Raw genomic sequence first — 21,762 nt, forward strand, 5'->3', positions numbered from 1 at the left:
CGATTAACTGAAATGTCTGCTGTTTTTAATTGACGGACGTTTGTTAACTTATTTGAAATTTATTTCGTTTTTTATTTTGCAGTGAGGTCAATGCACAGTTTCTGTAGCTATAAATCAGATCAAGCAACAACAAAAAATAGATCAAGCGATGTAGTAGGGAGTTGTATTTTCCAACAGGCCAATTTTAGCGCAAAAAACTTGGTACGTGACTACAATGGCCATAATCCATTGCGCGCATGCCTACTTGTCAATTCTGTGTGGTGCACTGAACTATAATATGAACATTTGGAGCAGACATGGAGACTGAGGGTGCGTTTGTAAATTCACTCTGGCTATCTACTATGATTTCAGAGCACTCTCGTTTTAGTGTGCCAGAGCGCAGAATAACTGATGTAATTAAATTGTTGTCAGCAACACAGTTACGGTCATTAACGCTCTAGATAACAGGAAAACAACCAACCAACGCGCATTCGACAGGGATAGAAAGCAGATGTTTCACGAGGTATCTACCTGAAAATATATGATCTAGGTGATTGATAGTTGTAATTCAGTCATAAAAATATGCTTTATTTACTTTGAACAACTACTAAAATATTGATTTCGTCAGACAGTATAGGCAACAGCTCTATAGAGATGAGATGATGACTTGGAATTAAATAATAAAGTCATCTTTATAAAACGAATATTTTATTAAAGTAAAGTAATGTGAATAAATTGTGGTAAGTGATAAGTAGTAATGTTGTCACTACCGGTAATAGTTTTTTTTACAATAATTTGTATGTTCTGTGTTGTTACTGTATTCAACTCACATAATGTAGACATTTAATGTCTACATTTGTTTTGTAATAATCGAACCGAAACCGAACCAACCTCAAAAAGCACTAATCACTCAGCACTATATAGTACATCCACATGCAATGCAGTGTGGCAGTATTATTTTCTTTTCTTATCTAATTTGTAAATGAAGAGACTACATCTTGAATTTCAACTACATATCCCACAACTGTCTGTATATTATTACATTTTTTCACCCCCTGGCAGGTGACCCCGTGTGGCAAACGTCGTCATTGCGCAGATTCAGTTTGAACCAAAAGCGGAGTGACCTTCCTCGAGAGGAGCAGTACTGAAGCAATAAACTAGTGACAGCACACCCGTTCCCTGCACTAGCCTTAGAAATGAACAGCAATTTAGCCGGAGATGAAGTTGGGTAAGATGTGATCTCCACCTAATTAATGAGAATGAGTTATATACTCCTTTGCATTTTAACTTCAATCAATGAATTACTGTGATAGATATCACCTGCATCACCACTTTTACTCAGTTAGCAAACGTTAGCTAGCTAGTTGGCGTTTTTATAAGTATAACTACTGGTAACTGACGTTAATTAGCTAGTTTGCGAACGTTAGTCGACTTTAGCCTAGCTAGCTAAGAATACTTTGGAAACATGCATGACATTGGTTTAGGTAACTAGATAGCTAGTCAAAAGTAATGTTTACATGGTGTCATTGAATAATTAATTGAAATACTCAACTATTCAGCTAGTTAGTTAACTAGATAAATATAAACCGAAACGTGTTGGCTCTCTAGCGTTAGCAGCTAACTAGCTAGCAAAGTGGTGAAGTACAGATACGGCACGGTAACGTTACCATCAGGAGTCGACACTTGGCTATCTTCGTTTTGTAAAGTAGCCAATTTCAAGTTTGATTGAAGTCGACAGAATATTACGTTGGTTAACACTACAGGCTTAAAAAAAATACCAGAAACTAGTTAACTTTTTCAATGGTGGCTAGTTGCTGGTGATAGCTAATATTGCGCTGTTACTCTTGAACTTGATAGAGTACTGACTACAGGGCATAAGATTGAGAGCACTGTAATAATATTGGTTTGATCCGTCAACATTATCCATATCAAATTATAGTTGAGGCAATAGTATCTTACCAATTTTTTACTTGCGGCATATAGCTAACGTTGGTTTATAAGATTAACTAAAGTAAAATTTGTAACGTTAGCTAACGCTAATTCAAGTTTCATGGATAATTAATGTGCTTTAGTTAACTAGCAGACGTTAGCTAGCTAATTTAACTAGCTAAAGTTAATATCTTCGCTTGCCTTGCTTATGTTAGCCTGTATACGTGGCATAAGGTTTCAAAACAAGACCTGAGGTGTTGTCGGTGCTAAACAAGTCACCCTTATTCCAGTATTTGAATAGAAAGCAAGGTTTGTTGATATGCATCATCAGCAGCTTATAGAAATATACCCGCATTAAAATAACTCCATCTATTGTGAGGTTAGATTACAATTATATGTGGCACAGTCAGTTTTAACATGTTTAGCATCAGAACCATTTGAGCATGTGTTCTTGTGTCCAAGGAATGATGGATCATCTCAGGTTTTGCTTAAAGTCAAAGGAATGCTTTTTCTCTCGTTTTATAGGAAACTGTTTGTGGGTGGCTTGGACTGGAGTACAACACAGGGTGAGTCAGCTGTCTACTTACCAACCAGTCAATATTAGGCGTATTGCAGTGCACATACTGTTGTGCTTGAAGGTGTGCATAAAATTGTTGGTCTGGAGTACCAAAGGGTGGCATGTTGGTGTGTATTGTAATTAAAGTACACATGCAGGCTTGTCTCATAGTTGCTCAGATCTAGTCTTAAGTGAGTTTGTCTGTAGCTACGGGCATTCAGAGCCCTTCTCTGTATCATGCTTGATTGGGCAGTGTGTGTCTTTGCACCACGCTCTTCACTCTGACAGTGTATTTTTGTGCATCCTTCCTTGGTATTTCCTTGGGGCTTTCAATGACAAGAAAAGCAATTATAAGAATTCGATGTGATTGTTATGACAGTTATTTGTTGAAACCTCCATGCCCTGCCTCCAAAGATGCATGCGTGTCATGCTTTTGAATGCACAATGTTTTGTTTGATGTAATGTTTTATCTGTTTGGACCCCAGGGAGAGAAGGTGCTTCCTTGGCAACAGCTAATGGGGATCTTAATGAAATACTAAATACTTTGCATTCAGTGAACTTTGAAACACATTACCCATAATGTCAGGACACTAGGCTATGTATGTATCCCTAAAGGATCCTGTAACGGATCGTCCCACTCATGTCAATGTCCTCTTTTCTATCAGAAACTTTGAGAAACTATTTCTCGCAGTATGGGGAAGTAGTTGATTGTGTCATCATGAAGGACAAAACCACAAATCAGTCGCGGGGCTTTGGTTTTGTCAAATTCAAAGACCCCAACTGTGTCCGGACTGTACTGGAGACCAAGCCCCATAATCTTGATGGCAGAAATGTGAGTATGCACTTTGCAGCTTGAATAAGGAAAGTAAAATATGTGTCTTATCAATTATGCCTTTTTTAACTATTAGAATAATTAAGCACTGCATGGGAATTAACTTTTTTAACTGAAGTATTACATGTAGATGATACTCTGTGCAAGAGCAAGTAGTAGTGAATTCATAACTGGCATTGGTATCTTCAGTAAATGTAAGGCTGGCTCTGAAGGACATCCATGGACATGAAAGCAGGTTGTTTGCCAAACAAGTGTTGCCTGTTCAGATGCCTATTAGTTGAACTAACATGTAACTGCAGTGGGCTGGACATGACATGCTTGGTTTGCTACAAGTTGCTCTATGCAGCAATATGAACAGGTCAATTTTGCCGTAGTGAAGGCCATTCTCTTGCAGTTAAACTTTGACTTATCATAATGTGAATTGTATAACACGTAATGTATTTTATTTCTATGTGGCCTAATTCACCAGATAAATTGGAGGGAACATTTGAAAGTGATTTTTCACTGAAGGGTGAGATGTACAATTTCATTCCTTGCCTTCAGATTGATCCCAAGCCATGTACTCCCAGAGGAATGCAACCTGAAAAAGTGCGAACAAAGGACGGCTGGGTAAGGGGCGTATTTGAATTCGTTGGGGCTACATGTGTCCTCTACAGAAATAGGGCACCAAGCCTCAGTAGAATGGATTATACTGTATCCTTTTGGTCCTCTGATAAACTGGGGTCCTATCTGCCTCTAGAAATCTCATTTGTCACACTGAGGCTTATTGCTGTGAACATGACTTCTACTAATGAGCCTAAAATGAAATTGTTAGACTTAAGTGATTTAGTAAAAAAAAAAAATATGCAGAGATCCTGAAATGGCTTGTCTCAGTAGCTCTGAAGTGAAGGCACTAGTGTGCCCTGATCTTTTGGGACTAGTACTTGCATCGAAGTGACGTGAAGAATTATACCCCAGGGCAGAATGAGAGAACCTAATTTCTTCTCCACTGTCTGACTAGATGAAGGTGAATTGTCTTCAGTGTGATTCAAATGCAAGTTTATTGGCTGTGTACACAGTTAAGCAGGTGTTGTAGAAGGTGCAGTGAAATGCTTGTTACTAGCGCCTAAAATGCAGGGGAAAAATGTCTTAACAAGTACACAAATAACAATGAAAAACTAAAAAACAAATCACAAATGTTAGAACTAATCCAGATAACCCAAATAACACTATCAGTAATCCAAATGCCACCTAAAATATATACTGAGAATAATATGTCAAGCAGAAGATATTATAGTGAGCTGTGTCAAGATTTGAGTGTATAAACAGTTTAACAAAAATGCAACGTACACTAGTTGATATATTAGAATGAGCTATGTGAATAATACACTATGAATACACGGTGTGAAAGAAACAGTCCAGTGTTTGTCTTCATATACATGGGATAGCAGCGTTGTGTGTGTGTGCGCGCGCGAGTGAGTCTCTTTGTCTTTTCCTTACTACATGAGTACTCCTCTCTTACTACAGGGGATGGTGTGATAGCTGTTCAACAGTCTGATGGCCTGGAGATGGAAGCTGTTTTTTCAGTCTTTCGGTCCTGGATTTGATGCACCTGTACAGATTCTTGATCTGGCTTTGAGATCCCATTCTTTGTTTCAGAAGGGCAGCAAAGCTGACAGCAATAAATCAAAGAAGATATTTGTCGGCGGAATCCCCCATAACTGCGGTGAACCTGAACTCCGGGACTATTTCAATAGATTTGGAGTGGTGAGTCCTGTTAAAATGGTGTATACTGTATTGTATAGCTTTTATATAAAATAAAATGACCTAAAACAGTCTTAAATGTGTTGCGCAGGATCCAATTTAGGAACTGCTTATTGGAAGACTACAGGAAAAGTAGTATTTTCTCTTAAAATGCCATCAATATGAGGAGAGGATATTGATAGAATGTTAGTTTTCCAACTGAGAGATGCATGCAATGGCAATACTAGCGTTTTTTTTTCTGTATCCTAATGCAGCCCATGTTCTCCTTTGTTGAATCCAAGGTCACAGAGGTGGTAATGATCTATGACGCGGAGAAACAGAGGCCCCGAGGTAAAAGCTGATCCCGTTTTTCTCTTCTGTACCTCCCATCTCTAAATCTCATGACAAACTATTCTGACCCAAAGAGAATAAGCCTCATTCAATCCACCCCCCCCCCCCCCCCCCCCCCCCACGCTCAATTATAGCTAGACCCACCCGTGTCTTCTGGTGGAACATCTTGTTTGTCATTCATTCGCAGGCATTGTAATGGATGCCACCCTTAAATACTGAAAGCTTTCCCCGTGCAGTCCTATTTACATGGTGAGAAAGTTGAGATGACATTTGCATGAATTTGAAACATCTTGACTTTGTGTGACCGGATCAGCTTTTGATGCATTTAGATGTTTTATTAAGGGACATTCTAACACACTATAGTATTACATGTAGTTTGAAATAAATTGGCTTCATCGTGACGACTATACTTGAGTACAGTATCTTGATATTTTTTTGTGGTATTATTCAGGCTGCATGAAATAGATTGTCTAATTTAAAACTTTGACCATTTGACAAAAGTGTTAACATTTGTCTTTTTGGAGTACTTTTAGTTAAATGCTAAAATGGCAGAACTTCACCAGCGTAGTGCTAGATTATTCTTTTTTTGATTAGGGCCCTATAAAATCTGCAATACAGAAAACATGGACTCAATCCAGACAATAAATTGGAATTCAACAATATAACTTTGTTTGGTAGGGAACCAACTTAAATGTATTGAAAATGTGTTAATTAGCCCAAGTTTATCATAAGACATGAAAAGAATGCATCAGTGATTCGTATTTCCTGCAACATTCTGAAGAGTCAACGAGAATTCCCCATCTGTGTGCGCGATGCGCGCAGCTACCATTTTGTGTCACCGTTAGCAATGATGCTAATGAAAAATCTTCTGATAGATGGAAAGGCTTTCCCAAAAACCTTCTCAATTAAATGTAAACTACATAGTAGCCTATGCTTACCTGGCATAATGATATCATGATTATTTGCATCAATCCAGTGGATATTTGTTTTGCAAACTCTACCGTCACGTGTGCTACAAAAACATCACTAAACAGCCTCTTACTAGGTGCTCACTGGAATTAAAGGGTAAGACATTTCTCAAATTTTTCCCACAACTCAAAAGTGATCTCCTGATGTGGTTTAACCATTGTTGTGGACTTAGAACATCCAGTTGAGTTTTTTTTTTTAGTGCGGTTTTGTGAGGGAAAAACTGGGGAAAGGTATTCCTATGGCCCTAAATTATGCAGATGCAGTTCACTGTTTTTCATTTTTCCAGAGTCGGTTGACATTTGAAATTGTTTTTAAGAAGAACAGAGTAAGGAGTTTCATCTGTTAAATGAGTTGATAGTTAGGCTGCGTTTACACTGGCAGCCCAGTTCTGATATTCTTTCCACTAATCAGTCTTTTAACCAATCACATCAGATCTTTTCACATCGGCTCATTTTCAGAGCTGATCTGATTGGTCAAAAGACCAATTAGTAAAAAATTATATCAGAAATGGGCTGTAAATGCACCCCTAGAATGACAAGACAAGCATGGGTGGATGTAGATTAGTCTGGTCAGTTAGCTCAGAACTGTTTAGCCTAGATGTAGGTTGGGTAGTTTGCTCAGAGCTGTTTCTTCTGCACTTGTCCCACGTAGCAATGATGCAGCAGTCAATGACTCCTGTCATTTATCACCTCTCTTCTACTTCAGTACCCATTGATCTCTTTGGGGAGACAAGCAGAATAGTTTGTCATCCGAATTTACACGATGATACACAGCAATGACATTAACATAATCAAGCATAATATCCAGACTTTTCTTTTACTAAAATACTTTTAAACATTCAGTAAGTATTAAGCTAAGTTTTCTTTTGTTTAATTTAGACTTCTGATTTGAAAAAATATATATATATTAAGTGTTTTCCCGTATGTAGAAAGTTAAGTATTTTTGTAAGTATAAGCCCTTCCTATTATAATTTTCCTGTCCTTCTCCTTGTGAATGGTTTGAATGTGATTAACGGTGTCTCTTAAGATTTGTCTTTTCTCCTTTAGGTTATTGTGTACTGAGTGGTATCACAGAGGTACAGGCCAGATGTAAAATCCCCAAATGGAATGTGAGGGCTGTCAATTTGGGGTGTATACAAAGTTTAGATTCATCATGGTTATGAACTTGAGTTTTTTTGCGCTGAGCACGACATTGGGTTTTTGACCCCTTTTTTTTAAAGATTGTTTAGGAATGTTTGCTTGCAAATGCTTAAACTAAGTTTTGAATCTAGATTAAGGACAGGTCACCGATGGATGATATTTATAGTTGTAGATCAGGCGGCTTGGGACAGCTTGAAATAATATTAGCGGTTTCAAAATCTCGGTTGTCTCAAAGGACATTTAATTGGAATCAGGTTAGGTCCCAGAGTAGAGATTTTCTCTCAACCCAATTCTGACACTGGTATGAGTTTATCAAAATGAAACTGGTTCACTGTAGTGGGTTATTGCTGCTGCATAACTGAAGTACTGTGGAAAGTTTTTATCACCACAACAAAATCACAAGACTTTGTCAGAACCAGGACATTTGCCAATGTTGGGCTTCTAAATGTACAATTAAATGAAGGATTCAATTACAGTGCTGTATATTCATAGGTTCAGCTAGAGTAACTTTTAATATCATGCAGGGACTGTAGTCATTTTGATGAATGGTGTTTTTGCTTGATGTTGGTGCTAGAAACAAGCATTTCGCTGCACCTGCGATAACATCTGCAAGACTGTGTACGCCACCAATAAAAGTTTAGATTTTATTTGTTAGAATAGCACAGGCTCTATGCAGTTCAATGGAAAGCTATGAGAGGCTTCAGTCAATCCCTTATCAAAGCCTTCATTTCAGGGTTTTTATTTTGTACAGTAAGTGTTGAATACTTACACCATTGGGTTTTTCACCATGTTTGATGGGAACTTTGTTTATCCCCCATGCAAACTCTTGACAGCATCATTAGTTATTACTTACACATTTCGGAAGACAAAATGGCCTATATCTTTGTGTTGCTGTTCTAAGCAATATTGTAATTTTCCATTTAGGCTTATCCTGGCTGACTCTAAACATAAAACCACATTTGGGAAAACTTGAAACAGCTTTAGACATTGTACAGATTCTGTTTCTCCATTTTAACATTTTTTTTTTTTTGTTATGCATTAACAATGGATGCTGCCAGTTTGTGCTGCACAGCAATATACCAAGGGGCAGATCAAGTTGGGGTTTGGATGAAATGAAGTAACATCAATACCGCTGGGCCAATTGGCACCCAATGCGTACACGAATGCTCTGAAACCACTTAAGTGTGTCATGAAATCTATATAGTTTTTATATTCCTCAGCAGTTCCACTGACTGTACTGGATATAAATATATTACCATTTTATATATTACATCACATTTTCAAACCCCTATATAATACAGAACAAGGAGACGTTGCTATGTTAGAAGTAAAAAATTTTTTAAAAAACTACTGAAACCTTAGTTAGTTGATCATGGAAAGTATTGGTGCAAAGTTTATCTTGGATGATACAAGTGCCTCAGCCCTCAAACTTCAGCTTGTGTATTGCTGCAAGTCAGTGACATCATCTGAACCCCAGGAGCCTCCAGCTCAGTCTTGATGGATCCTTGTCTTGCTGAGCCCAATACTGTTCTTCATCTTGTGTTGTCACAACACCCTGCTACCTTGATTCACTCTTGGTCGTTGGCTAGGTTTTGGATTTATTACTTTCGAGGCCGAACAATCAGTGGACCAGGCTGTCAACATGCATTTTCACGACATCATGGGCAAAAAAGTGTGTAGTTGTAGTTTTATTTTACCTTCAAGTTCAAACTGAGGCTTGGGCGACGGGATGCATTGTTTGCTGCTGTTAACTTTGAGTTACAGCTCTTATTTTCAGGGGCCACCAATGAGGTTGAAGGCCTAAAGCTCTTATAAACGTCATCATTTAATGACATGGCTGAAGATCACTGTGGTAATCCAAAGATTTTCCTAAAAGATCAGGTCATAATTGTTTTCTGGATCATGTAACATTTCAATGGCCTGGTTGACCTTGTACTTGTTGCAAAAAATACTTGGTCACCCCTCCTGAAATATTAGTGACAACTTCTGTAGTCGCCCAAGGCTTTGTTTATTTTGACCTCTCCTTTAGGTTGTAAAATGTATTCGATATCTTATTTCAAACAATACTTGCCCTGGCTTTGGAAATTCAAGGGAGTGGCCAGTTTTGAAGCATATAATGGGAGATAAGAGTTTAGCCTAAAATGCTTTATTTTACCACAGAGAAATCACCTAAAGGATTGGTCTTGTTCAGTTCTTCTTTCTTTTTTGATTATTTTGTTGGCAGGTCACTTACTTTTTGAGTTATTTGATATATTTCCTAAAGAACCTAAATTAAGTGACCTCAGTTTAAGAATCTCCATACTGTGTCGATCACATCTGAGAACCAAAATGGGTGGGTCTTTTTCTAGGGCTATCTATTCACACCGTCTTTCAATTACAGTTGATTTTGCTTGCCCCTATCATTCACTACTTCCTTCCAGCGGAAAGTTCTTAACTAATTGGATGCCTGAAGCCACAGTTCTGTGATACCAGTAGTTTTTTTTTTGTTTTTTTTCTATTCAGTCATTAATGATTTGTAGTTTTATCATAACCAATTAGCATAACTACTTCTGAGACATCCTCTCCTATAGCATTCACTGTCTTGACAAAATTAATTTGAAACAATTTGGAAAATTTGCATTCAATAGTGTGATTACAACCCCCCCATATGAGGACACGTTGTTTGTCTTTGATTGAAAGAGAACATTTAAATGGACAATGACATATGTACCCATTTTTCATAGTTTAACATTTTTTGACCTCATAAAAATGAACTGAACCCATGTCTGTTCATAATTGATGTATGGGACCCTACCTACATTATGCTATCCTCTTACCGACTCCTTGACTGTCCTGATTTCCAGCAGGAATCAGGGCTTGACTTGATCTTGAGATGACATTACCTTGGGCTTAGACTTGAGGGAGGCAGGGGATATAAGTTACAAAATTAGAAAGTGGAGCACATCAAACTGGGACAAAATCCCAGTTCTGCTGTTGGGTAGTGTATTGAAGTCATGGTATCCATCACTCCCAGCCACAATGCCTGCGGGAGAAGACCCAGGTAGCTGTGCTATAGATGGAGGGCCACTCGTGGAAACGTGCATGTAATTAGGTCGACAGAGAAGAGAGGCGAGGCAAAGAAAGTAGCACCGCCTTAAAGCAGGGGGAAAATTGAGATTCATTTTGCAAGGTGACCCCGATAACTCAACCTCTATAGAGCCTAGTTTATTTCTGTCTAGTCCCCCCCCCTCTTCCCCACCATGTAGTTTTTAAACCCATTTGTCGCTCGGGTAAACTGCTGGTATCTCTGGCTGGCTACAACAAGTGACGCTACTATTTTATAGGGCAGATAAGGGCTGGTAGCCTCACAAACCATCTGGTGTGATACAAAATGATTTGGCTTTTCAACCTCATTGAACAATAGTCCAGTCCAATACCAAGTGCTTCTATTCTGTGTGAGACGAGCAAATCAGATGGGTATTAGTCAATTGAGCACCAATTTTCTCCATTGTCTGACACGGTATGAAGATTCATTTTTAAATTGACTTATGACTGTCCATTTCTATTGTCTGCATGTTTTACTTCTTCTGATATATATGATACATTTCTTTCTACATCCATCTCCCTCTGAAATTCTACTACAAGTTAAATATAATTGAGATTCTTTAAACGTTAGCTGGGAAAAGGTAAGTCTTTACCTTCCGATAGATGTTTTTATCAAAGTTAAAGCGCACAAAAACAGGAAATATGAATATGTTTCTCAGACCAATTTGTAAAATGTATGACAGTTTTGCACCATTTTAAATCAATTGCTATTTTATGCTCTATTCAAAATGATTTAACCAACAATTAACAATATCTTATTGTAACTGAAGTACCTGAGAAACATATTGTTACGCAACCCCCCCCTTAGTATTGATCTGCGTTAGGCACAAGTGTAATGGCCCAGATAAGATGTAAAACTGAAACCCTCTCAAGCTGATATGTTGAAGAGAAATATTAGTAATGGCTGAGATCAGGTAAGGAAGGTATTTTGGTGATGAACTACTGGTCTTGCAAATTGTGCCCTCCTTGTCCTTTGTCCAGGTGGAAGTGAAAAAGGCTGAACCTCGGGACAGCAAAGCTCCAGGCCAGCTTGAACCTAACCAATGGGGACCCAGAGGCATCCTGAGTGCAGCCAATGGTTGGTCGGCACAGCCTGCCCAGGGCTGGCAGCAGAGTTATGGGCCTCCGGGTGAGTGGGAGACCAGCCAGAGCAGAGAACGCGGCTCGTTCTGTCAGACCAGGAACATGACATTCTATTATACCTAGGAGAAATATAGTATTGGAAACTGTTAAAATGCCTGATTGCTTTTAAAAAATAATATTAACATTATATTTCTAGGTCCACATTAAAACTTTACTTTGAGGAATGATCAACGTACTGTAGTTACAAATTACATATTGAGGAATCGTTTTTGTGCCAGCATAAATATACTAAACTATTTTCTCTTTTGAAGGAGTTTGGGTGTCTACAGGCCAGCCCATTGGTACGTTTTGTCCTTGAATCACTTGACTGTTTTGGATATCTCGCACTAACTAGATTTTTTTAAATAGTTAGCTATTGTCTTGTGATGTTAAACTTATCAAGAAAGTATTGTGTCATAGACAATTGCCTTGCACTTTATATTTTCCATATTGACCAATTGGGTAATGTCAGTTAAGCGCCAGTGTTATCACGGTGACAGATGGGATACCTGAGGGCACTCCAAGTCCATTATCTACCTCTAGAGGGAAATGATCATTATTCTTAACACTCTTCACCCTTGCTTAAGTCTCATAACATTTTCACCGCTGGGGTGGTATGACATCTAATATGCAGTCTCTACTGATAGTGGGTTTCAACCAGGATATATCCAAGACTGAAAATGTACCAATAGACACCTGTCATCACGTATTCAGTAACTGTTGTGTTCTCTCTGACTCAGGTGGGTACGGGCCCCCTTTATCTGTGGGCCGTGGGGCTCCCGTCCAGCCCCCCTCACCGTTCAACGCATTCCTCGTCACAACGACCCCACCGGGGGGGTTTGGTGCACCTCAGGCCTACGCTCAACAGGGATACAGCACACCACCTCAGTTCGGTCAGTATCTGCAATGTATTGTTGTCATAAGATAAGCATGTTTCTATTTATGTAAATGTTTTTGTTTTCATATTGCCAATATTGCAATAAACAATATTGTTATGTCCCCAAAAATGTGTGTTTTGTAAAAAAAATAATAATAATCATTGCTTTATGATGAGTGTTTGCACATGTGTACAAATTCCTCCACAAAAAACTCAAATGTCAGTGCGAGTTTCAAATGCGGGCATCGTTAAGTCAGGTAAAACGGAGGGAAATAATTTCAACACCAGCTTTGTCTTGAAGAAATGAATAGCTGGTCTGCAGCACTAACAATAATGTAACACCAACAGTAACACGTTTAGAGTTCTCCATTTTTATCTTCACAAGAATGTTAATATCGTCTTCACAATGTATCATTTTATAATACCACCAGTATATGATTTCGTTCTAATATCGTCCAACCCTACTGCCTAGGCTGACAAAGGTTATATGATTATTTTGATTATAGTAAAATGGAAATATATCATAGTTCAGAATGTACAACATAACTACTCTTCCATCTGGCACTGGTTTAGGGTACAGTTTTGGCACACCTCAAGGTGAGCAGTATGCCCCGCAAGGAGTGCCGCCCCCGCCCACGACTCCGGTAACAGGGCCGCTAGGGTTTGTTCCAGCTACAACACCTTCTCAGGACATCGGCAAAGCACCCACGGGACAGCCAGACTTCCCTTACAGCCAGTATGGTAAGTAGAGCCTCCATGCAGTCCCTAGCCCCACCCTCAGCATTGCTGTTATTATGGCTTATATTGGATAGATCCATTTTGTTGGATGCTTTATTGGGACAAACAACCCCTCCTCCCCATCCTAAGCTTATTACTACAACCCTAAAACAAGCAGGAGCTCGCCCCTTTGGTACCCTGCAGCTTTAACGACATCGCATGCATATGCACGCTTGCATACACCCCCCCACGGCTTGGCCACGAAGATACTATAGAAGCCCCGCCGTACTCAGGACTCTTCAGTGTCACCTTTTTTAGAATATTCCAGTTAGGGCTGTGTAATGATGCGGATGGGTAACCAATGATAGGTTTGAATTAGATCATCCTGCCTAGAAATCTTGTTTTTGAGAGGAGTTGGAATGTCCACCAAACTGCAGATAGACCAAGGAAGATCATTTATTTTACTGGCAAAGGTAACAGGCAGTTTGACCAACTGTTCCCTTTTTGGTATTGACTTGGCTGGCTTTTCTCTCCTGGCATGAGCTCCATGGTGTCAATGGTGTAATTGGTCCGAAACCTATCTTTCCCCACAAACAAATATGAACGCTCTTATGAGAACACTGCACGGAATGTATCAGGATTTTTTCCAACTCCTCTCCAATTATACTTATTGTACCTTGTTGGGTACAAATACAGCATTATCATCAACTGAGGGGCTCTTGCATAAGGTCTCTTCCTCCTTAGTAAACAAAATGCCTTGGTAAATCCTTGCTTTTTGAAAGGTTAATGTATCTTGCTTAGTTAATTCTGTCTGCCCCCTCCTCGTCCCCACTGGCATTTGTCAGAGTGAACAAAAAACTGTGGGGAGAGACAGACCTAGATATATTTTGTTAATAGCTCTTATAAGTGTATAGCTCCTCAAAATAGTACAGTGCATTTGGAAAGTATTCAAACCCATTGACTTTGTCCACATTTTGTGGATTAAAGGTTTTTCCTATTCAATCTACATACCCGAAACAGGTTTTGGAAATTTTAGCAAATGTATTAAAAATTAAAGAACAAATACCTTATTTACATAAGTATTCAGACCCTTTGCTATGAGACTCGAAATTGAGACAGGATTGTGTCTCAACACAGATCTGGGGAATTAAACCAAAACATTTCTGCAGCATTGAATGTCGCCAAGAACACAGTGGCCTCCATCGTTCTTAAATGGAAGAAGTTTGGAACCACCACTTCTCTTCCTAGAGCTGGCCGCCCGGCCAAACTGAACAATTGGGGGAGAAGGGCTTTGGTCAGGGAGGTGACCAAGAACCCGATGGTCATTCTGACAGAGCTCCAGAGTTCCTCTGTGGAGATGGGAGAACTTTCCAGAAGGACAACCATCTTTGCAGCACTCCACCAATCAGGCCTTTATGGTAGTGGTCAGACAGATGCCACTGCTCAGTAAAAGGCACATAACAGACCGCTTGGAGTTTGCCGAAAGATACCTAAAGGACTCTGACCATGAGAAACAAGATTCTCTGGTCTGATGAAACCAAGATTGAACTATTTGGCCTGAATGCCAAGCGTCATGTCTGGAGGAAACCTGGCAACATCCCTATGGTGAAGCATGGTAGCAGCATCATGCTGTGGGGATATTTTTCAGTGGCAGGGACTGGGAGACTCGGGATCGAGGGAAAGCTGAACAGAGCAAAGTACATAGATCCTTGATGAAAACCTGTTTCAGAGCACTCAAGACTTCAGACTGGGGCGAAGGTTTACCTTCCAACAGGACAACGACCCTAGGTACACAGCCAAGACTTCAGGCCAACTCTCATTGTCCTTGAGTGGCCCAGCCAGAGCCCGGACTTGAACCCGATCTAGCATCTCTGGAGAGACCTGAAAATAGCTGTGCAGCGAGCTTGAGAGGATCTGCAGAGAAAAATGGGAGAAACTGGCCAAATACAGGTGTGCCAAGCTTGTAGCGTCATACCCAAGAACACTCAAGACTGTAATCGCTGCCAAAGGTGCTTAAACAAAGTACTGAGTAAAGGGTCTGAATACTTATGTAAATGTGATATTTCAGTTTATTTTTAATACATTTGCAAACATTTCTGAACCTGCTTTTGTCATTATGGGGTATGGGTGTGTAGATGGGGGGGGGGGGGGACGATTAAAATAAAGCTGTAACATAACAATGTGGAAAAAGTCAAGATGTTTGAATACTTTCCGAATGCACTGCATCAGTTGTATACATCCCTGTGACTGTCAGTTGAGATTCCCATCTTGTTCAGTGTTTCATGCTTGTGCTTTGCCTACCCATCCTGCTCTTTACCGTTAGCATTAGCTGCCTACTTTAGAATCGTTTAGTTAGGTAACCATAGGCAGCAAAGGGCATTAGCAAGTAGCCCCACCCCCCATTCACCCTATGTGTTTGTAATTCCAGATGGATGTGTGCAGTGATGGTAGGAGTCTTAAGAGCAGGCAGTCAGCAGGAGTGTAGTAATTAAGTGTTAAGCCAAGCCCTAGTGGCAGGTCTACGAAGGGGACAATGTTAAAGTAAAGTAGACTATCTTGGTTACGTCAACCTAGTCTCCTCGTCTCCCTGATAGGCCTGAGTATCTACCCTCAGGAGCCCTCTTCCTACGGACCAACGCGTCCTTCTCACAGTAATGGTCAGGATGTGCAGGGAGGAAGTAGTGCAGGTAGGTGTGAGCATTGTCTTTTCCAACCACCAAAAATACAGTTCAGCATAAAGTCGTATAGCTGCTACGTTCCTATGCGTCCCTTTCCCCTGTATGTGCTTTTGTATGTTTCTGCATACAAAGTACATACTTCTAGTTAATACTAAAATACAGCTATGGTATTCAATGATTTGAGATTGAGATGTTATTGCTTGACCATATCTCATTAATAAATCAATTAACAGGGTTCCATGCCTGTTGAATGTTAATACGTCTCATTTCCTATCGTGGCTGTAGTTTATTATACCAACAACACTTGTGTCCTCAGATTTGTTTGTCCTCTCTCACTCTGCCTTACTTTTCTGGTAAAAAAAAGATTTAATTGGCAAAATGTGTTCATGGTATACTATGTTTTTATTTTGCTCTCGGTTGTTGAAAGTGTTAGCAGTCAATTAACTTGTTGTTTTTTCCCATATGCCGTCTCCTTTTGACAGATAAAAGATGATAATCAGAGGAAAGATTGTATGAAGAAGCAAACACTTGTGGCTGGTGAATGAATGTCCGATATCTAGTTGATTTCTCTGGTCTTATTAGGTCTGCTCTTCCAAGTGTTTCTTCCAGCCTTGTAGCGCTTTGAGCACCTTGTGGGAAAGTTTGCTTGTGTTCTTCTACCATTTTCTGTTACATTTTTCTTTTTTGTTACTCTGTACTGTCCGACATGAGTTGGAACTGTTCAGCCTGATCTGGACTGAATGCCTATGCAGTTCTCTGCTTTTCCGACTACAGTGGATTGCAGGGAGATGGAGCCATCCACTGTCTATTTAAAAACTTAAGCATTTATACTGTTTTCCTTTTGTTGATTCCTCTCATAACAGTTCAGATTACATCTTTTGAATCCTCAAAATAATAGACCAATTGATTTACACTGGAAGCACTCATTCTTAACTGGCTAACCAAACTCAGAATTTTAGTTTATGGAGGCTCATGAAGGAAGGAAGACCATATTTAACATGAACATTAAAAAGCCCTGAAACCATGATCAATGCTGTATTTATTTTGAGTAAAATAAGGGACTTTCACCTAGCTGGTTGGAATCTGTTTGTTTATGGGCACCATTTATGATTGTGATAATGAACCCCTCTTCCCTGTTCTCCACCCACCCTCACAGGTTATGGTCAGGACCTGAGTGGGTTTGGCCATACTTTCGCAGATCCCAGCCAGCAGACCGCTTCATATGGGGCACAACCGGCGGCCGGCCCCCAGCCTACAGCAGCCGCTTTTGCTCGAGGACAGAATCACAACGTAACGGGCTTCCATCCATACCGGCGCTGAGCGTCTCCGACCGCCACAGCGCTCAGTTCTAAAGTCAGGGAAATGTGTTCTGGTCATGAGCAAAACTGGATTTCTGTATTTGTTTTTTGGAACACAAATTGACACAATTTTGAAAAAAAGTGAACTCTCATAAAACCAGGGATTCCAATTACTTCTGTTACAATGTCACATGATGTAAGACTTTTGCATAACCTTTCTTTCAAATGTTGAAATGAAAGGAACTTTGTTTCTCCCCACATGTTTTAAAGTAGGACTTTACTACTTTGCAATAGGTTTTGATTGTCTGGTCAAACACTAGCACAGATAATAAATATATATATTATATATATTTATATAATATATATGTGTGTGTATATAGAGAGAGAGACATGTATATTTATGCCGGGTACAGAAATGAAAACAGGGTCTAAAGTTCTCAGCTTTAAATTCTAGGGAAAATGTTTTTAATTTGGTGGATTGTGTTTATTTTCTGAGTCTTTATTTTAAAGTTTGGAAAATATGAATATATATTATACACAAACTGCAATTTTTTTAAAGAGAATTTTGTACGAAAAATGTACACTTTGCTTGTATTTTTATTTAAAGATGTAGACTTCCCTCAGGTGGCTGTTTTTGAGTGCATTTTGCACTTATGCAAAAAGAAAGGAATTTATTTCAAATAAATGTTTTAAAGTTATCCTGCCTCTTGTTGCTGTCAATATTAGGAAGGTGTTCCTAATGTTTTATATACTTGGTGTATATTCTGTTTAGGATCCCTTTACACAATTTTTTTGGGGGGCATTACATGAATCATCAAAGGGTAGGGGCTGTGTTGTTTCTTGGGGGGGACAGTCTATGGGGGTAAAAAACACCCATGGTCATTTTGAAGGGTTAAGTAGAATGACAATCATGGACCAGGTTCACTCAATATCAACAGAAACCTGAATATGTCAAACCCAAACGGGTTGGGCCCTCCAAAGAAAGTAAGATATATTTGCATACACATAGGCCCCTCAAACTCAACTCTGGACCTCGTAGCCAGTTCCACGGCATTTTCTTTTTCTCCGTTCGCCTCTAATCGGGTACTGATTTAGAACTGGGACACCTGGTAGGTGCAATTAATACGGTACATCCGAAAACCAGCTGGCTCTGGACCAAGTAGATTAAAAGTGTAATACCCCTGATTTATGTTTTTTTATCTCCCCAATGTAATGTCTATATAGGCTTTAGCTCAGCAAACTAACAACTTATGCATTGTGCCGATTACATTTTCAAACACAGTTGGTCTCACATGGTAAACCCACGGAATAGCCATCATTAAATATTATTTTGCATCAGTGCACAGAACTTTTACATGAATTTTCTCTTAAGTACCGTTATATCGAGAATAAAGTTAAAATTAAACGTCCAGATTTCGAGAACAAAGTCGCAGTTATATTTCAAGATTCAAGGGTTTGGTTAATTGCATGCCTCCCTGGCTCTCTGCTCGAGTTGGATGACCTGGTGAAACTGTACTTTAGAATTGGTTTTAGAAAAAAGGAAATCATTACTCTTAGCGACATAACCATTATATAAGTATTAGGACCTGGAAAAGGTTGTGGCACAGATTTGGTCTTTTCAGAAGGATTTGGATGATGTGTGTGACAGGTAGTCCCTGTCGTAGTGCCCTTCGAATCCGCTACAATGTTATCCTCGACACCGTGTATATATTTAGAGGCTGCTGGCCTAGCTGTTACTATATCGAAACTTAAGGTTAATTTACAAATCTGTGCGTAATGGCACGGTGTTTTATGTACACTTCCAATGAAGTAGCATAGGCCTATGCTTGTTTTGTGAATACAAGTGACATATTACGTGGAGGATGCTCGTCCCTGTCGGGCTCAAGGTCTGCCCCCAAACCCCTGCCATGGACCTTGCATAGGCAGGGGGTTGGGAAAAAGCCCCGTCCGAGACAGACATTTTACGGTTAATTATTATAACCTAACAGGTCTAGCCACATTGAACTGACATCTGTTGTAACGAATATGGAGGGTAGACTGACAGGGACTCAATCTCAGATCTCTTTGCAGTCAATAATAGTTTTTTGTTTGTGCTCATAACGCACCATGACCGTTAGAATGGTCTATATAGTCTGAAGTTGCCTGTGTGCGTGTGCGTGTGCAGTGACCCCTGTTTGATCGAGTGTATTAGATCATTAGATTGATGGCCATTTGTTCATTTTGCCCCGGGATGAAATACCTTTGTTTGGATCCTCCTTCTGAAAAGACCCAATCTGTGGCACAACTTCTTCCAGGTCCAAACAAGCTACTTATAAGAATATGGTAATGTCAAAATGCCAATGAAAATTAAAACACTAATATATCTTGATTAGATAAGTATTCAACCCCTTGAGTAAATACATATTAGAATCACTTCAGGCATTGATTACAGCAGTGAGTCTTCCTGGGTAAATCTCTAAAGGTTTTACACACCTGGATTGTGCAATATTGTTCCTATAAAAATTCTTCAAGCTCTGTCAAATTGGTTGTTGATCTTCGCTAGACAACCATTTTAAGGTCTTGCCATAGATTTTCAAGCAGATTTAAGTCAAAACTGTAACTCGGCCACTCAGGAACATTCAAATCAAATCCAATTTTATTTATCACATGCGCCGAATACAACAGGTGTAGACCTTACAGTGAAATGCTTACTCACAAGCCCTTAACCAACAATGATTTAAGAAGTTAAGAAATAAATAAAAATAAGTGTTAAGTAAAAATAGATAAGTAAAACATTTAAAATAGAAAATAAAAGTAACAAATAATTAAACAGCAGCAGTAAAATAACAAGCGAGGCTATATACAGGGGGTACCAGTACAGAGTCAATGTGCGGGGGCACCGGTTTGTCGAGGTAATTGAGGTAATATGTACATGTAGGTAGAGTTAAAGTGACTATGCATAGATTATAAACAGAGAGTAGCAGCAGCGTAAAAGAGGGGTCTGGGTAGCCCTTTGATTAGCTGTTCAGGAGTCTTATGGCTTGGGGGTAGAAGCTGTTATGAAGCCTTTTGGACCTCGACTTGGCGCTCCAGTACCGCTTGCCGTTCGGTAGCAGAGAGAACAGTCTATGACTAGGGTGGCTGGAGTCTTTGACAATTTTTTGGGCCTTCTTCTGATATCGCCTGATATAGAGGTCCTGGATGGCAGGAAGCTTGGCCCCAGTGATGTACTGGGCCATACGCACTACCCTCTGTAGTGCCTTGCTGTTGGAGGCAGATCAGTTGTCATACCAGGCAGTGATGCAACCAGTCAGGATGCTCTCGATGGTGCAGCTGTAGAACCTTTTGAGGATCTGAGGACCCAAGCCAAATCTTTTCAGTCTCCTGAGGGGGAATAGGCTTTGTCGTGCCCTCTTCACGACTGTCCCAGGGTCCTTAGCTTATTGATGAGCTTTGAGGGCACTATGGTGTTGAACGCTGAGCTGTAGTCAATGAATAACATTCTCACATAGGTGTTCCTTTTGCCCAGGTGGGAAAGGGCGGTGTTGAGTGCAATAGAGATTGCATCATCTGTGGATCTGTTGGGGCATTATGCAAATTGGAGTGGGTCTAGGGTTTCTGGGATAATGGTGTTGATGTGAGCCATGACCAGCCTTTCAAAGTACTTCATGGCTACAGACATGAATGCTACGAATCGGTAGTCGTTTAGGAAGGTTACCTTAGTGTTCTTGGGCACAGGGACTATGGTGGTCTGCTTGAAACATGTTGGTATTACAGAATCAGTCAATGACAGATTAAAAATGTCAGTGAAGACACTTGCCAATTGGGCAGCGCATTATTGGTTAGCAAATGCAGTGTAGTTTTGCCATTGTATTTTAGGTTGATGTCCGGCTGAAAGGTGAATTCATCTCCCAGTGTCTGGTGGAAGGCAAACTGAACCAGGTTTTCCCCTCAGATTTTTCCAGTGCTTTGCTACATTCTGTTTCTTTTTCATCCTGAAAAACTCCCCAGTCCTTAATGATTAAAAGCATTCCAATATAATGTGCAGCCACCACTATGCTTGAAAATATGATGGTACTCAGTGGTACTCAGTAATGTGTTGTATAGGATTTGCACCAAACATAACACTTTGTATTCAGCACAGAAAGTTAATTGCTTTGCCACATTTTTTTCCATATTACTTTAGTGCCTTGTTGCAAACAGGATGCACGTTTTGGAATATTTGTATTCTGAACAGCCTTCCTTCTTTTCACTCTGTCAATTACGTTAGTATTGTGGAGTAACTACAATGTTGTTGATCCATCCTCAGTTTTCTCCTCTTACAGCCATTAAACTCCGTAACTGTTTTTTCCATCCTCTCTGTCACCTGTCAGGAAGGACGCCTGTATCTTTGTAGTGATTGTGTGTATTGATACACCATCTAAAGTGAAATTTATAACTTCACCATGCTCAAAGGAATATTCAATGTCTGCTTTTTTTTACCCATTTAACAATAGGTGTCCTTCTTTGAAGAGGCATTGGAAACTTTCC

At 39.7% G+C, this 21,762-nt stretch overlaps 1 protein-coding gene across 4 annotated transcripts; it reads left to right on the forward strand.

Moving 5' to 3' along the window:
- The first annotated feature begins 293 nt into the window (after positions 1–293).
- On the forward strand, positions 294–17,951 carry LOC115158121 (DAZ-associated protein 1). Of its 4 annotated transcripts, none has more exons than XM_029706682.1 (14): positions 294–309; positions 1,042–1,207; positions 2,434–2,474; positions 3,130–3,296; positions 3,840–3,905; positions 4,935–5,042; positions 5,321–5,369; positions 9,067–9,149; positions 11,543–11,690; positions 11,956–11,985; positions 12,424–12,576; positions 13,134–13,301; positions 15,872–15,964; positions 17,112–17,951. In XM_029706682.1, exons 2-14 carry the CDS (start codon positions 1,176–1,178, stop codon positions 17,273–17,275), a joined length of 1,302 nt encoding a protein of 433 aa, XP_029562542.1. In that variant the 5' UTR covers positions 294–309; positions 1,042–1,175; the 3' UTR covers positions 17,276–17,951. The 4 variants fall into 4 exon arrangements, with proteins under 4 accessions (XP_029562542.1, XP_029562543.1, XP_029562541.1 ...); XM_029706683.1 differs by lacking the exon at positions 294–309 and adding an exon at positions 359–502 and having other exon boundaries at positions 4,938–5,042; XM_029706681.1 differs by lacking the exon at positions 294–309 and adding an exon at positions 360–502.
- Positions 17,952–21,762: the final 3,811 nt, after the last annotated feature.

Source organism: Salmo trutta, chromosome 22 (genome assembly GCF_901001165.1).
Source record: "Salmo trutta chromosome 22, fSalTru1.1, whole genome shotgun sequence".
In the NCBI taxonomy this organism is placed as follows: domain Eukaryota; kingdom Metazoa; phylum Chordata; class Actinopteri; order Salmoniformes; family Salmonidae; genus Salmo; species Salmo trutta.